This window comes from Cyprinodon tularosa, unplaced genomic scaffold (genome assembly GCF_016077235.1).
Source record: "Cyprinodon tularosa strain WSP-4 unplaced genomic scaffold, ASM1607723v1 ctg30, whole genome shotgun sequence".
NCBI lineage: Eukaryota > Metazoa > Chordata > Actinopteri > Cyprinodontiformes > Cyprinodontidae > Cyprinodon > Cyprinodon tularosa.
The window spans coordinates 5,099,266-5,115,377 of record NW_024039008.1 but is presented as its reverse complement, the minus strand read 5'-3'; the positions used below and the strand labels follow the sequence as shown (position 1 = coordinate 5,115,377).

Genomic DNA, 16,112 nt, shown 5'->3' with positions numbered 1-16,112 from the left:
CTGGCTATATACCTCACACATGTGAGCTATCAAAACTCAAGCTAGGACAGCTGAAGAGGCTTGGAGTTTGACCCAGCAGAGTTCATTTATTGCACTATACATAAAATTAGTGTCAGAGATCACCAAATTTAAATGGAAAAAAAGCTTGGCATGTAACAGCTTATTATTTCAGTTCAGTTTCAAAGTATAACTGCTGCAAAAGGAACAAGTGGAAGACTATTTTTGGTAGTCCAAGTCTAAGTCTGGTTGAGTTGTATATTAACAGAAATATATACATAGTGCACAGTGCCATCCGTTGCAGTCCAGATGGGATTTTCTCTTAAATCTCACAGACAGCTTGTTGCAGTCACCAAGTGAGGTAGTCACTACTGTTAACACTTGTGGGTTGACTCCAAAGCCCTGAATGCATTATTGTGAAAAATCCACTAAGACTGTGAAAGGTGGTGAAATTCTAGATTTAAAAGGGCCTGTTTACTCTTGTCCCTTGTTTAGTTTCTATTGGCAGGTTTACATGTCCATTCATTCGATTCACTGCCTTTGCGCCATTGCTCAGAATCAGACTAACAATCATTCCTGAAATCCAATCATGAACATTAAAAAGTTTTAAATAATTTTCTTGTTTTGAAGAAGTTATTTTTCTTATTTGTTTCACCAAGCTTTTTTTTCTCCTCCAAGTTGCCCTTCTGGTTCTCTTTCAGTCTATTTCTTTCTTCTTGTCCAGGCCCACTGGGCAACTTTCCACTTCTTTTTTTTTGAGCTTCTTGAGTATTATGTACATTGAAATGCACTGTATTTCTTTAATCGTGCTTTGATTCCCTGTGCTGTATCATCTATATAGAATATTTCTTTCAGTTATGCACTCAAAACTCTTTTGTTCATGAGCTTTTAGTATTTTATTTTTTTCTTTTCGTTATGTTGTGAATAACCTGCTTTTTGCAGATGTATAAATACACATATATTGTCGAATATTCTATAAGGAACCAACAAGCTTAATCTGTGCAGCCTACTAAATAGACTAGAAATGCACTTGTGTGTGTACAGAGAGGGGTGGGTCGTGAGGGTCAGCCAGGTTAGATGGGGGTCATCCTGTGCTTACACTTTGGCCCATTGACTCAGGATTGATGCTCCACTTTGACCACAATGCAGGGCTTTGCTCCCAATAGACACACACATAATTGCCCTCTGACACAGACACACAAAAAAGCATCCATCCATGCACACTCAGTCCCAGTATGGTGAAACAATACCCATGCACTAAAAAAGGAGGGGTTATAGAAAACACCTGCAATCCCGAATGATCTACTGCCCAGACCACAGGTCAGGGCAGTTTATGTGTTTGCTTTGCATATCTGCCTTGCTGCCACTCAGGTTTTGTTCTTTCATTCTCATCCACAGCATTGCAAACCAGTCAGCCAATGTGTTTCCCTGTGTTGTCATTTTTTTTCTGCAAAGTCAGCTCCAACACCATCCAGTGTTGCATACATATGCCCTCATTGTAACTATAAAGACCAGATAAAAGGAGTATATCATTTTCACCACACCAGCTTGTCTACCTGTTTATCCTTCAGTAATAACCGCCAAATCACAGCGTGTCACAATATGACTCAGGGGAAGTTTTGCTGGTATATATGCTGACACTTTCTGAAAGACAGACACAGGTAAACTGTAATTTAGACAAAGGGCCACAGGAGATGCATTTTATCATGTGATTTAATTGGTTGACTATTGCTATTGACTAATTTTAAGAGCAGGTTTCTAGTTTAATCCCATCTTGCTCCTTGCATATGTTAAATTGCCCTCGGACAAGACACTTAAATGCCTCCCATAATTTGTGTGTCATATGAATGTGTGTGCTTTTGTTGTTAGATTGGGTCAACATGGCTTTAGAAGTTGGTATGACTAGAAAAGCATCATATACATTCAGTCCAAATACCATTTAAAGAGAAGCTTTTTTCACTCCTTCAAACATTTCTTTGACTGACAACTTTTACTGCCTGGACTGGTTCACAGGGAAGCCCACGATCCATTTTCCTTAAGGGCAACAAGTCAGTATCATAAGAGATTGATGTCAAGGATGTGTAACTTTAGCTGGAACATTCTTCAACATAAGGAAAAGTTTTTCATCAGTGTAAGATGCATATCAGAAAGGCTGTCATGATATATGTCTTCTAAAAGTTCAAAAGAAGAAATGTATTTGCTTTAATACGTTTGTCCTTCCTGTATGATCACCTCTCTCTTCTGATAATGTGGTTTCTAAAAATTTAACATTTTTGAAAACCTCACTGGTTGTAAAAATAGGCTTGTGTTCTTCCCATAGTATCAACTTCCACACAAAAGATTGTTTCTATCAAGACTGGTGAGCTATTTATAAAAAACAAATCCCGTCTATGTGCGCCTGACTCATCAGTTACTTGTAAACTCGTCCTGTTCTGTTTACCTGGCATCTCAGTCATAAAAACGGTATATGTTAATTTCCCTTTATCTTACCAAGTGAAATACAATTTTAAAGAAAAAAATAGATCAAGAAAGATAGCTGCTGAAGTAACTTTATTCAGGGTTTTCCTTTAAACATCATAAGTGAAATGAAGCTTACACTTCCTTTTATGTACAGATACAGCACAATCTCCCTTTTTTCCATAGTGTTTCATCATCTTTTACCATCATGTAGAACAGCATGGTGGTTGAGATAATAACTGTGGCTGCACACTGCGCCTAGAGCGTCAGGTAGTAAAAGATTCTACATTTATTGTCTCCCTTCCCTTCTCTAACAAAGCTAGAATCCAGTTGCCAGTAAAAATTAAAGTCCAAGGTCGGCTGGAAAAGAAGGGATTTGCAGGAGAGGTCCACCATTTTATGTTCATTCCTTTTAGTTTGTTTCTTAATGTGCCAAGTAACAGACATAAAAACATTACCTTAACCTTAAGTGTGGCAGTCCTTTAATTACTGACATAAAGTGAAATTCGGTTGAAGATTTCTGACCTCTGTTTCCCCCACAATCTCCTTCTTTGTGGCTCCTTACTTTATTACCGCTCCATTCAAGCCTTCTGTTGGGTTATATATCTTGCAGAGTTTTACAGCAGGCTACTCACTGTATGTGTGAGTGTGTTTCTGTGTCAGCGCCCTGTGGGAAGCAAAAACAACTTCTCTTTGAATTTTGCCGCACTGTTTAAAACAACCGCCTAATTGAGACTAATTAGCCATATGAGAAACCACAATAAAAATTTACACAACACTGGGCTGATCAGACACTTTCTGTCCCTCTCTTCTTTTGTGGCACATATGCATACATACAGACACTTCCAAACCACCACACATAGTACTGTTTTTTGTTTCATTGGACTAAATGTCACTCAGGATCTTTCCAACTGTTCAGTTATATTCAGTTATCTAAGAACGGCCCTGTTCAAAGCCTCTTATCTGTTGGTTCTGACTCTTACAATTTTTATGGCATTGTAAAACCATTGAAAGTTCTATTGATCTTCTCTTTTCCTCTTTGTCTGACCTAAATGCTTTCTTTCTGCCTCCAATTAACAGAGACACTGATGGACACGAAGTGGGCCACTACAGAGTTAGCTTGGACAGCACATCCTGAGAGTGGGGTGAGTTTGGATAATTAATTCACTACCCAAAAGGGAAGTAGGAGGGTGGTGGGGGATGGTGGTCTATATAATAAGGCACATAATATATATGTAGTTAAAAGGAATATGTATGTTGTAAAAAAAAAACTCTTTTTCTCCCTGCATTTTTAGTCTATTTATGGTCTTTTTAACCTAAAAGAAATTCATGATATTTAGAACACCACAGGTGTGTGTCTCATAAAAAACAATCTGTGTCTATATTTATTCTGTTTAACATGAGCTGACATTTCTTGATGTAGTAGCAGGGTGTTGATCAACGTAGAGGCCGCCTACATTATAAATATAAGTGAAAAGACAGCTTATAAGTAATATAAGCTGTCTTTTCAAAGTATATTAAGCTTAATTCTGTCAGTGAGCCCCAGGGCAGCTGTGGCTACAATGTAGCTTGCCACCATCAGTGTGTGAGTGTGTGCGTGAATGGGTGAATGAATGTAGTGTAAAGCGCTTTGGTCAAGTCTCCTAACTTGAATAAAGGCGCTATATAAGTACATGCCATTTACCATTTAATTTCAGTATTTCAGTAAAGTATTTTTGAGATCAGATTTTTGTGAAATGAAGAGGACATCCAGTTAACAGGACTCACAGGCTGCAAAATGCTAAGGTCTACAATACCAACTGAAAATCACTCATAGAGATATCTTGATATTCATCAGGATATACTTTATAGCAGGGGTATTCAACTGCATTCCTTGAAGGCCACTGCCATGCAACTTCATAATGTACCTTTCCTTTTAAGACAACTTATTCTGATGATTGTATTTCAGCAAAAGCCTGTTAATTAGCCATTGTTTGAAATTATAGTTTCCCACCCAAATTGATATCAAATATAAGATGTTACTGATGGTTTTACATGCTTTCCCATGTGGATTTTACAATGGGTCTAAAAGGAGCAGAAAGAATATTGACCCTTTCTCAACTTTATTTCAAAGTTTGCTTACACTCCTCCTCCTACTTTTGTGTAATCCTTTGACCTGGGGGTTATGTTTTCAAAGTTGGGCACCCTTTTTAAATATTTTTAACTGTTACCCCAACATAGTTGCTGTGAGATCCTTTTTAAACTGTTCAAAGCCACCCACAATCCTTATTCCCCCCCTTTGTCTCTCTGCTTCCTATCAGTTGACGAAGCCAGACACATTAGCCACCTCAGCTGTAAACAATCAGGGGCCAAACCCCCTCTTGGCCTGTCATGACCTTTCCCTGCTTCCCCTTTTTACCCACTCATACATCCATCTTTCTGTGCCTCTTAAGCTACAATGCAAATGGGATCCTTCCACCACTTTCAGGCAGACTTGATATAGGGAGCCCTGTTGTTTTCAGCATAATTGCATCAGTTACTTCTTGTCAAGGAAAAACACACAGAGTCAAGCATTTGTACCCCAGATACCCCATATGTTAAACCAGAATAAATTTAACATTTTTTCTATTACATTTTCTTGGATTGGTTACATTGGAGCAGACAGGATTATTTCTATCCTTCAATCTTTTCTGTTTTTATTGAATTTCTTAAATCATTCATCAGCTCTATTTTCATTCTTACTGTTCATTTGTATTTGTGTAAATATATTTTTTTTACATTTGATTTTTTGATTGCTTTTTGCATTCTTGCAAGGCAAAACTATTTTTTCCTTTTACATATAATATGAAGCGGTACATTGACAGAGTCGACAAAAATGGCCAAAGGATAATTTTGAGCAGCAAGACAGGTGTAGACTTAATAATAAAAAAATAAATAAATAAATGTTTCCATTGCAAGAAGAAACTTCAAAGGAAGAACTTCAGATTCATAAAATACAAATTTTTAAGCTCAGATATTAGAATTAAAAGACTAATTTTGAACATCTCTTGATTTGTTGTAAGTAATACATAAATAAACCCAAAAGAAAAATACAGAAGTTTCATGCCTCATCTTCACAAATTTGATTACAGGAACATGTTGTGCATGCTTCTTATCAAATTTTTTTACGTCTGTGTCCTTTTTTGGTATGTGCATTCGCTAGTCATCTCATCTGTTTATCACTTTTTGATAAACCTCACTGTGTTTGTATTTTTCCTTACAGTCATTTTGTTTCTGTTTTCAATCCAGTTTATTGTATATTTTGCACCAATTCACAACACATATAATCGTAATGCACTTTACAAACCTATTTAAATGAAATCATACAGACAGTTTTGTTAAATTGCTAATCTGACCCAGCAGACTTCATCCAGTCATTGACTTTGAAAAAACCCCCCTTCTTGTTTGGGGGTTACAGTGGACAGTTGCTTTTATTGTGTAGATGGCTTTGCTGCAATCCCTCATACCAAGTATGCATGTCGCAACAGTGAAGAAGAAAACTCCCCTTTATCAAAAAAAAAAAAATCTCCAAGAGAGGCAGACAGTTATTTTGCATTGTGTGTTGGTTTGGCCAAAGCTCCGAATGTATGTCTCCAAACTAGCTGGAATGTGGGCCACTCCTTTGAAAATATTTAATGTACTACTAAGTTAAATGAATGGGTCCACTCAGGTCTACATTTCTATATGGGTTGTGATCTTATTTACAATGAATTAGAATGAAAGCAAAACATTTGGTTTTATGGTTCTTAATTCAAATTACCCTTGAAGGCTACACATATCATTCTAGATGCTACTGAGCATCCCCTACTCAGAACTTAAATATCCCTGCTTTAAACCATTCAAATAATGAAACATAATGTTGCCTATTTAAAAAAGAAAAAGCATTACAAAAACCTGGTTTAAGTGCAGACTAGAAAAGGGAACATACCTACTGAAGGCATTAAAGCGTTCCTGAGATCCGCAGAAGGAATTCTGCCTTTTAAAAGACAGTAAATAAATTAATAAAAGAAAAGCCTACGTTCATTATTCCACTATTACATAAGTAAAAGTTAGTTGTTATTTATTTATTGTCACCTGATAAATATAAAGAAAGAGCCAATTTAGACAAATAATAAAGCATCTTTATTCAATAAAAACCTAAATGCATTAAAGTGTGCAGTCTTGCAGAACTCTGTCATTATCTGTTCGCCACACTAAGCCCTTAAAACCAAAACAACCGTAAATCCCTTCACTCCTCTCTGCTTGTAATAAATGATTATCAATTATAAATATATAACTGCTTTCTTCACAGAGCACATTCAGGGTGTATATTTGCTTTCTGTAAAAATACGTCTATGAAAACAGTTTTAATAGAAAAAAACGTCAGAATACAGATTTGCATCATTATGGAAGCCGATATAAAAACATTAATACTTGATCAAAAAGATACATTTGAAGGTAAGGCTCGGGCATAAACAAGACAGTTTTTGATATATTGGACTAACACAAAACCCCAAAACATAAGGATTTTATTGCTTTTGAATTTCTTAAGACAGTAAATTATAACATTAATCTTTTATTTTTCACTGCAGATTAGTCTAATCTTGCACACCTTAAATACCATTTGCTCTATATCGTTTCCTTTGTGGACGAATTGAGTTGTTGCCAGGATATGTTTGAGAAGTTATATTAACCTGCAGAATCTCTATTACAACTATAAACTGTAGAGAAGATGGATATCAGCCAGGAGTTATTAGATAAGATAAAGTAAGCAAATACAGCATAAGCTTAGCTGTACCAAAAGTTTTATACATTAAAATTACATTAAGTTACTATTAAAAAATACTTGAAAAGTTATTTGTGAAGCTAGTACTTAACTACTTTAATTAAGTAGGAATTTTAAATAATAAAATAAATTTAAGTAATAAAAAACCCCAAAAAGTTTCAGTTACCTTCATATGGTTATGCTTATAATAAGGTAATACTCATTGAAGTTTCCTCTCATTACATTCACTTTAACATGCAGGCTTAGGGACACCAAACAAATACTAAATGTATAACTAAACTCAGTTTTTGGAATGATGCAAAATATTTTTTCAATGAGTACCATCAGTTATATGTCCAACACTATTGCATTAATATCCTCAGTTCGTCTTTGCCAAAATGTTGCAAAACCTAATTTCCCAGCTGCATCATGGACCTGCAAGTATTGTTCATTGTAATGTGAAAGTAAACTTAAAGCCTTGATTGCAAAGGACAGAAAGGCCATATCTGGATTGCCTATTTATCTTGCTGAGAATCAATGCCATAAAATGTTGGCCTTTTCACAGAACCTAATTTATTTAGGCTTGGGAAGTGGGTACTTAGAGCTTTTGTCCACTGGTGCATATCATGGTAGGGGTGTGGTGATTGGGGACCTCTATCTAAATGATCACATCCAGTTTCATTCATCAAGACAGAACAAGCTCAGGCAGAAAGTTTCATTTTAGCACATTAAACAAACACACCCAATTTTTTTGTATGTACCTGCTAACACTTGGCTGTATTGCTCTTTTGTAGAGGGTGATTTATTACTCTGAACTAAATACCCATTGACACTTCATGCTGTTAGCTATCCCATTGACCCAGCTGGTGATTATTGATTCCCTCTGGTCGCTTCTTCTTTCTTGAGCCATCGTTTTAATGCCACTACCCAACTACACCCATTCTCCCCCTCACTGACTCTTGGCCACCAGAGTCCAGGATGAATAACCCTGTCTCCACCACATCTATATCGCACCCCTAATTAAGACACTCAAATCTCAAACAGAAACATTAGGCTCTGAGCAACAAAATAGTCTCTGTTTACAAGTTTGAAGTTGTTTAAAGGTATAGACGATCTTTTATTTCCGGGTGGATCATCTAAATAAATGGTCCTACTAATAATCAATCATTCTTGCAATATGTTTACATGATGCGGTTCTACGTGCTCATCATGTTACCTATCTTTTATTGCGCATGTGCACTATCAGGCGTATATTTGTTGTGAGCTACAGATTCAGACAGTCACTGAAGTTCTTTGAAAATGGCCGAGGGTCGTAAGAGAAAAAGTGTCTACGAAGTGTATGAGAAGAAAAGAAAGGCCTCAGAAGAGGCAGATATATCCCAGAATGATTTGCGCAGAGAGCTCTCCTCGCAAAGCATTATGGGATTTGCTGTCACAGCGGCCCGCTGTCACCATAGGCTGTCGCTACGTGACAGCGGCGACTAATAACAAAGATAGCGAAGGCACCGCGCGGTGGAGGAGGAGTTACGTGACTAACAAAGCAAAAAGGAGTTATCATCTCTGTCCGAATGGTCAGTTAACTGAGGTTGCTATAAACTCCACTATATATGCCCCACTGTAACTGGACACAGTAAGCTTGTATGAGCTGCTAGAACAGCATATCTTAAACGGGGCGTGCAAAAGGAGAAATGGGCTGGTGCATGCTCTTGCACGCACATTTTTTTTCTAAGTGGAGAGGGCGGGTATTTTAAAAATCCTCCACAACACCTTAAAGTACAGGGAAACTAAAGTGTTGCGGGGAACAATTAAACTTTGGAAAATATTACTGCAGATATAAAAGCCAACTGGATAAATTTAAGACTAGGCTGAGGGTGGGTTAAGAAAATTAAGACTATTATTTGGGTAATAGACAGATCGAGGGCAGCATTGCCCTAAGCAGTCAAACATATAAAGACAAGCAGATAGATTATCTGCACAAGAATTGATGTTTGAAGTAAAACCACTCACCTGTGTTGGCTTCCTCCAATATTGGAAAAATAAATCAGAACTTGTAAATTTTACAGTTGATTATCATAGTGTTTGCTTTCAGAAATTCGCTACAGTCATTAATCAACGCTTAAAAATGTAATTTAATTTATCTTGTGTATAACCTCCCATGGGTACCACAGTAGTACTAAAAGTTGCAAAGGTTGGTCAAACAAAAAAAACAAAAAAACATGAAGGTTAAGTAATGACTTTTTCAATTGGTATTAGAGGACGTTGCAGTCATTGCTAAATTAATAGAAGCCTAATAGTTTGTGAAACAATGTGCCTGCTACTTCCAAACAGATATGAGGTAAACATGCACCGTGCTTCGGTGGCAAGGAGGTGACAGGTTGGTGTAATTGTGATAAATTTGCCATTCTTGTCCCTGGCTTTTTACCACTCTAAACAGAAATGAAACACATTATGATGAAAAGAAGTGATGGAAAATGAAAACATGACCAAAATATCCCTGCTACAAGCTCTGTTTTATATTTTTCTTTCTATGCAATATCAATTAGTGTACCTCGTAAAAGTTTAATGAAAATAATGTTTAAATGGTGTCACATCACATTAATTAAAAGCCCGACATATCAAGAAATATATACAGCTTCCCAATTAATTGTTAATGTCTCTTTTCTGCTCTCTTATTCAGTGGGAAGAGGTGAGTGGCTATGACGATGCTATGAATCCCATCCGGACGTATCAAGTCTGCAATGTACAACAGGTCAACCAGAATAACTGGCTACGTAGTGACTTCATCCCACGAAAAGATGTACTACGTGTATATGTAGAGATGAAATTCACAGTTCGTGACTGCAACAGCATTCCTAATATACCAGGTTCCTGCAAAGAAACCTTCAACCTTTTCTATTATGAGTCTGACTCAGACTCAGCCACTGCCACCAGCCCTTTCTGGATGGAGAACCCTTACGTGAAAGTGGACACTATTGCCCCGGATGAGAGCTTCTCAATGCTTGAGACTGGACGAGTAAACACAAAAGTCAGAAGTTTCGGGCCACTATCCAAAGCAGGTTTTTATCTGGCCTTCCAGGACCTCGGCGCTTGCATGTCCCTCATCTCAGTAAGGGTATTTTACAAAAAGTGCTCCACAACAATCGCCAACTTCGCAGTTTTCCCAGAAACAGCTACAGGAGCTGAGGCGACCTCCTTGGTTATTGCTCCAGGAACTTGTGTTCCCAATGCTTTGGAGGTGTCAGTGCCGTTGAAACTCTACTGCAACGGAGATGGAGAGTGGATGGTGCCTGTTGGAGCATGCACATGTGCAGCTGGTTTTGAACCAGCCATGAAGGAAACCCAGTGTCAAGGTAAGTGTTTTCACTTCAGAGACATTGTGTTAGTCAAGGATTAAGTTATCAACTATTAGTGGAAATGGATTACATTCTTTCTTTGTTTTATGCCAATTATGAGGATTCATTTTCTTCATCGTTGTAGACATGGTTCAAGTTTCTTTAAAGTCAGGGATTTTTTTACCCTTTGAAGTGGTCTTACCGTTTTCAATTCTAAATGCCATCTAGTCAAAGTTCTGGGTAAGGTATTATTTTTAAATGAGCATCCCATTTGTAGACGGATATTTTAGTAAGTATTTGTTTCACATAAGGATTATATTTTTTTGAATGAATAAAGTTACCTTTCTGCAATTCTGCTATAAGTCTACCATCTGTATATGAGCAAGTGACTAAAAAAGCCAGAAAAAGAAAATTAAGAAGACTGGCTCTATTTTTCGGGCTTCTCCTCTCCTTTTACATCTACTTGATTTGCCTCTTTATTCTACACAGTTTTGTTTGTTTTGATTTGCCGTTGAGCAACATCTCAATGTGGGCGTATAGTAAAGAGTAAGGACACTAAATATAAAGTAATATGATGTGATTTGTAATGTAAAATAAAAAAAAACATCTGCCATAGACAATGCCTTTTTTTATGACTCAGAGTGAAACAGGGGAGCCAAAAAAAGCCTCAGTGTGGCAATTTGAAGTACTCTGGATAAGTACAGATTTGCCAGCGAAAGTAAAGGGTAGGTTAACACTGACTAAGGTCACCTTACTATAGCGATCATGCACACAACTAAAACAATAAAAACTGCCATAAAAAGTCTTTCTGATATTTTAAAGTGTAAAGATATTTTGTTATTTTCAATTGAATACTGTAACAAGTGATGCCATCCCCTGCAAAAAATCAGTAACCAACAATCCTTTGACATCATGTTTTCAGCCAACTTGGCACGATTGGATTTTGATCAAATAACCTTTATTAATTTTAAAAGCCCGAATAGCAAGTAATGCTCAGTGGGGACTAGTGGAAAATGGGCAAATGAGAATAAGTCAAGCATTGTCACAGGAGGGTCATCGTGTTGGGCTGCATTGGTGCACCCCACTGAGGAGTCCATTGAAGGAACCATGAAGCAACAGAAAACTGGGCTGCTGGGTGGTATTCCAACATGATAACAATCTCTAACACACCTCAGACATGAACATGCTTTGCTAAAAAAACAAAGGGTAAAGGTGCTGGACTGATGAAGCGTGTCTCCAGATCTAAACCCCATTGAGCATCTGTGGGGCATTCTGAAACAGAAGGTAGAGATGCACAAGGTCATTTTGCATTCTCCAGCTCCACGGATATGAAGGCTCCTACGATATGAGTAACACTTGCATGTAATTTCCTTTTTTGATTGATAAATGACTTTTGAATTGAATTTAATGTTGTTGGTAAGAAGCTGAAGAGAATCCCAGGGGCAGCTGACAAAGTTCTTGTGACCTCCTTGTCAAAGAGATTTAAGGCAGTGCTAGAAAACAATGGTGGCTAAGCAAAATAGAGAAATTTGGGGTGTACTAAATATGGCTTATAGACATCAATGGCTGTGTGTAGATGATTGTTGAGAGGTCAGCAGATCAAAACTAAGCAACAATGGAACACATCACATTGTCAGCTGGAGGCATTTCACTTCTCTGACCTCTGGTTTGATTTGCAGCTGGGCGCTGACAAAATGGTAATGCAGCTGATGCTGTCTGTTTGTGAAGGCTGAGATGCTTAGGGTTTCTGGTTGAGTGGAAAACATGACATGTTCAAAAAGAGGTTGAGGTAGAGGTGAACTTTAACAACATGGTCTCGTCTGAGAGCAGGTGACAGCAGGAGAAGAATGAAGGATAAATGGAAACTGTTTGTGTGTAGTGATGGCCATAGGGCGTAACATTGGGCTGAGAGTGTGTAGGTCAAATGGACAGAGCAGGAAAATCGTGAATAAGAGGGCCAAAGGCAGGCAGCGTTATGCCTACTAAGGCTGATTGCACGATGTGACTTAACACTTATTAAAGCTATCAACTTTTTACCGTGCATCTTACCTTGTAAGTTTTTCTGTCCTTGCTCCAACATATGGTGAATCCTTCTCCCTTTGCACGTACCTACCTCACCCATTCCCTCCTAATTTGAAGGCCGTTGCTCTCATTAATAAGCCACCAGAGATACAGTTGAGATGTCAGCATTAATATTAATCGATGAACCTTTTTTTGCAGCACATTTTTCATCCCCCAATATTCTTCACTTTCTTCATGCCTCACACTTTCCAATTTCAGCATACATGCTAATCAGTTCTTTAAGCTCTATGTTCTGCATGAGAGGATAAGACACAGGGGATTGCAAAAAGGCTGTGTGTGTGAGGGTGTGTGTGGTGGAGGTGGTCGTGGTGGTGGGGTGTTAAAGGATTAGCATTTTTATGCCTCCAACCCCCTCCTTTTTCTGTACTTCTTGTCTGTCTCTCTGCTTCATTTTTTAATGGTTCCTCTAAGGGAAAATGGATGAAAGGAAGAGGATGACCCCTTTACTCACTGGAAGTGATTGATCAGCACTTTTAACCTTTTTCATGACACAGAAAAAAATCACCATTTTAAATGGAAATGCACTATGGTCAGGCCAACTGTGTTCAAGAACTAATATTTTATCCAATGATAGTTAAGATATTTTTTCATGGTTAACTTTTTGCCAGCTGAACATACATGAGCTTACAGAGGTCATGATACTAATCGAAGAGGTTGTTCTACAACCTGTTGTAACTAGAGAGCTTTTTTTTTTTGTTTATCAAGCAGTATTTCCTGGTAGCCTGCAATGTGGATGACTCTGATTAATGCTGGAAGAACAAATACACTTAGTGCTAGTGTACACAGAGCAGCCAACTGGTGGTTAGAGCTTATACTGAAGCTTTATCAGCATGAGAACAACAGGAGCAGTCTGCTAACCGTGGTAGTCTATGGTTCACATGAAGTCCAGGCTTTCCTTTCTTTATGTTCACTAAAGAAGCTAAACGCTAATTATCGTCCAGAAGGACAAACGTTGAGGCCTGTCCTTGACCAATAAGCACACATGGTGGGTCAGCTAATGAACGGGCCTTAGTAAACTTTGTCTGCTTTACCTGCCTCTGTCTGTTTTGATTGCGCATGGTGGCAAGCTCATTTATCTATTGAACAGTCAGTCTTACAAAGATATCGAGTCTCCCATAGGTTCTGGATTGCAGTGCTGCTGCTCTCATGGTTATTATTCATGTCTATTACTTATCAGCAACATTGTAAACGTTCAAACAGAAGCTTTTTTTTCCCCCATATAATTACTTAGACTATCTAATTGATTAAGTCCAGGCTTATATAAAGTTGCTGTCAAGGATTTGTTTCGCCTGTTTGGCACATCCCACAAGTGCTTTGTGAGATTGAAGATTGGGGAATCTGAAGCCCAAGTTAATACCTGATGCTACTTTTTCTTAAACCAATACTTGATGCTTTGTCAATTTGTAGAATGTATTGGATCTTTTTTGATAAGCAATGACAGTTGCAGGCAAACAAAACCCAAAAAGACCTGAGTTTTGGAGATGCTCTGAAGGAAACTCTCTACTTGGCACAATTTTACAGAGATCTGGACTTGGATGTTATAACTTGGATTCAGACTTGAGTCATGAATTGAATTACTTTAGACTCGACTTGCAAAGCCACAAATAGACTTAGGACTTAAGTGGAGTATTTATGCATATTTCTTATAAGTTCACTATTTTAGATCTTAAACTATGTAGCAAACCGGGTACAATATCACGCCTGGCCATTTGCTTTTTTTTTTCCTTTTGAGGGCTTCATCTAATTCGCTCTTTTTTTTTACCTGGTTGTAGTCAATGAGAATTGTGGTAAAGTCATTTCCTGTTATTCAGTTATATTGAGGGGATATCCACAAGGTTTGAAGAAAACAGAGCAGCGCTCACTTTAAAAAAAACACTGCTTAGGATACTCTGCAGCAAGACTCTGCACAGTGAGAACAGTTAGCAAGATTTTACCAATCCTTGAAATGCAATCCTGGGGAATGTAGAACCGCTAAGAATTTCCTTGACTTTAAGTGTTGGATCTCAGAGCTTCCATACAGTAAGTGTGTGGCCATTGTGTTGGGTGATGGGTCGTGCCCAAAATAATGCTCTAAGAAGACAGAGGGCCATTTGAGGGTCTTACAATGGAAGTGTTTTTTTTTTCAAATGCAAAGGATGTTCTGTGGTTTTCAGAGATTCGCTCATACATTTCAAGAATTAGTTACAGCAAATACAATAAGTATAAAGAGTATGAGTACAAGTATGTTAAGCAGTTTAAGTTAGTTGTGTTAATTTATTGACTGTTTAAAGTAACCACAGATCTAAAGAAAGAGAGAAAAGGAAATTATATATTAATACATTTGATTTTATAAAAGATTTGAGTTGCACACCACTGTGAGGATTCAACATCATCTAACTTTATTTGAACATTTAAACATATAAAAGCAACAGAATGAAACTTTGTGTATTGTTATGCACTCTTCTCATCTTATCTATGTTCTTATCTGTTACTGTCAGCTTGCAGTCCCGGATCCTTCAAGTCCAAACAAGGGGATGGTCCCTGTTTTCCCTGCCCAGCCAATAGTCGAGCCACCTCTGGAGCTGCCAGCATTTGTTCCTGTCGAAATGGTTATTATCGCTCTGACACAGATACTCCAGACTCCCCATGCACCAGTGAGTAAAGCCTTCTTTCAATATTACAGATACAGAAGAAGGTTCTGATTAGGGCTAAAAAAATTAATCTGATTAACTGTTATTAATTGATAATTGAAATTATCATCAACTAATTTTCAACAGCAGTAGTTATGCCAAACATGTCTATAAATATATTTTTCAATTAAGATTAAAAAGTTTATTGTCGTTGAATATTTTCTGTCCAGATCTACTCAAGATTTAGACACACCTGGTTTCAATTCAAAAATCTTTAAAGCACCTTTGGCTAGCTGAAAATTGATTCATTAATCGAAGAAACAAATGACAGAAATATCAATTAGCAAGATAATTGTTGATTGCACCCCTAGTTCTGATCATGCAACAAATTTCCAGCATGTATAAATATTTACCCAGGTTTTCATTTTGAATTGTGCTTTCAGTGGCTCATAAAAGCACTGGGGACAACATTCCTACTATTTTCCGAAAATACTTAACGAGGCTGCTTACTTAGCCAACATTATCAGAACTTTATCATCTTAGCACTACCCCTCCCAACTGCTTAAAATTTCAGGGTTATCTGTGTTGCTGGCCCTTGACATACACAAAGTAGAGCATTTTTCCCGTAGCTGTCTCTTCATTAAACACATATATGCAAATTTAGGATGAAATTCAATGAAATAGTAAAGAGAGAAGATGCTTTTTTTCCCACTGCTGAGAGGCGGGGGTCTGATTCTCCCACAGTGCAGTGTGAGATAACGCTCCATTAATTGGATAAGAATTGCCAAGGCTCTGCGAATAGTTTGTGTTACCCTTTCCCTGCAGCACTTTACACACACAGACACACATTGCCACAGTGGAAATAAGCATGCA

At 37.6% G+C, this 16,112-nt stretch overlaps 1 protein-coding gene across 6 annotated transcripts in view; it reads left to right on the top strand.

The window, feature by feature from the left end:
- The window catches only part of LOC119787675 (ephrin type-B receptor 3-like), a 66,454-nt gene that overhangs the window by 27,450 nt on the left and 22,892 nt on the right, over window positions 1-16,112 (top strand). For all 6 annotated transcript variants that reach the window (XM_038291659.1, XM_038291655.1, XM_038291660.1 and 3 more), the window contains exons 2-4: window positions 3,535-3,599; window positions 9,894-10,566; window positions 15,108-15,263. In XM_038291659.1, the coding sequence (XP_038147587.1) occupies window positions 3,535-3,599; window positions 9,894-10,566; window positions 15,108-15,263 (894 nt within the window). The remainder of the gene's footprint in view (window positions 1-3,534; window positions 3,600-9,893; window positions 10,567-15,107; window positions 15,264-16,112) is intronic.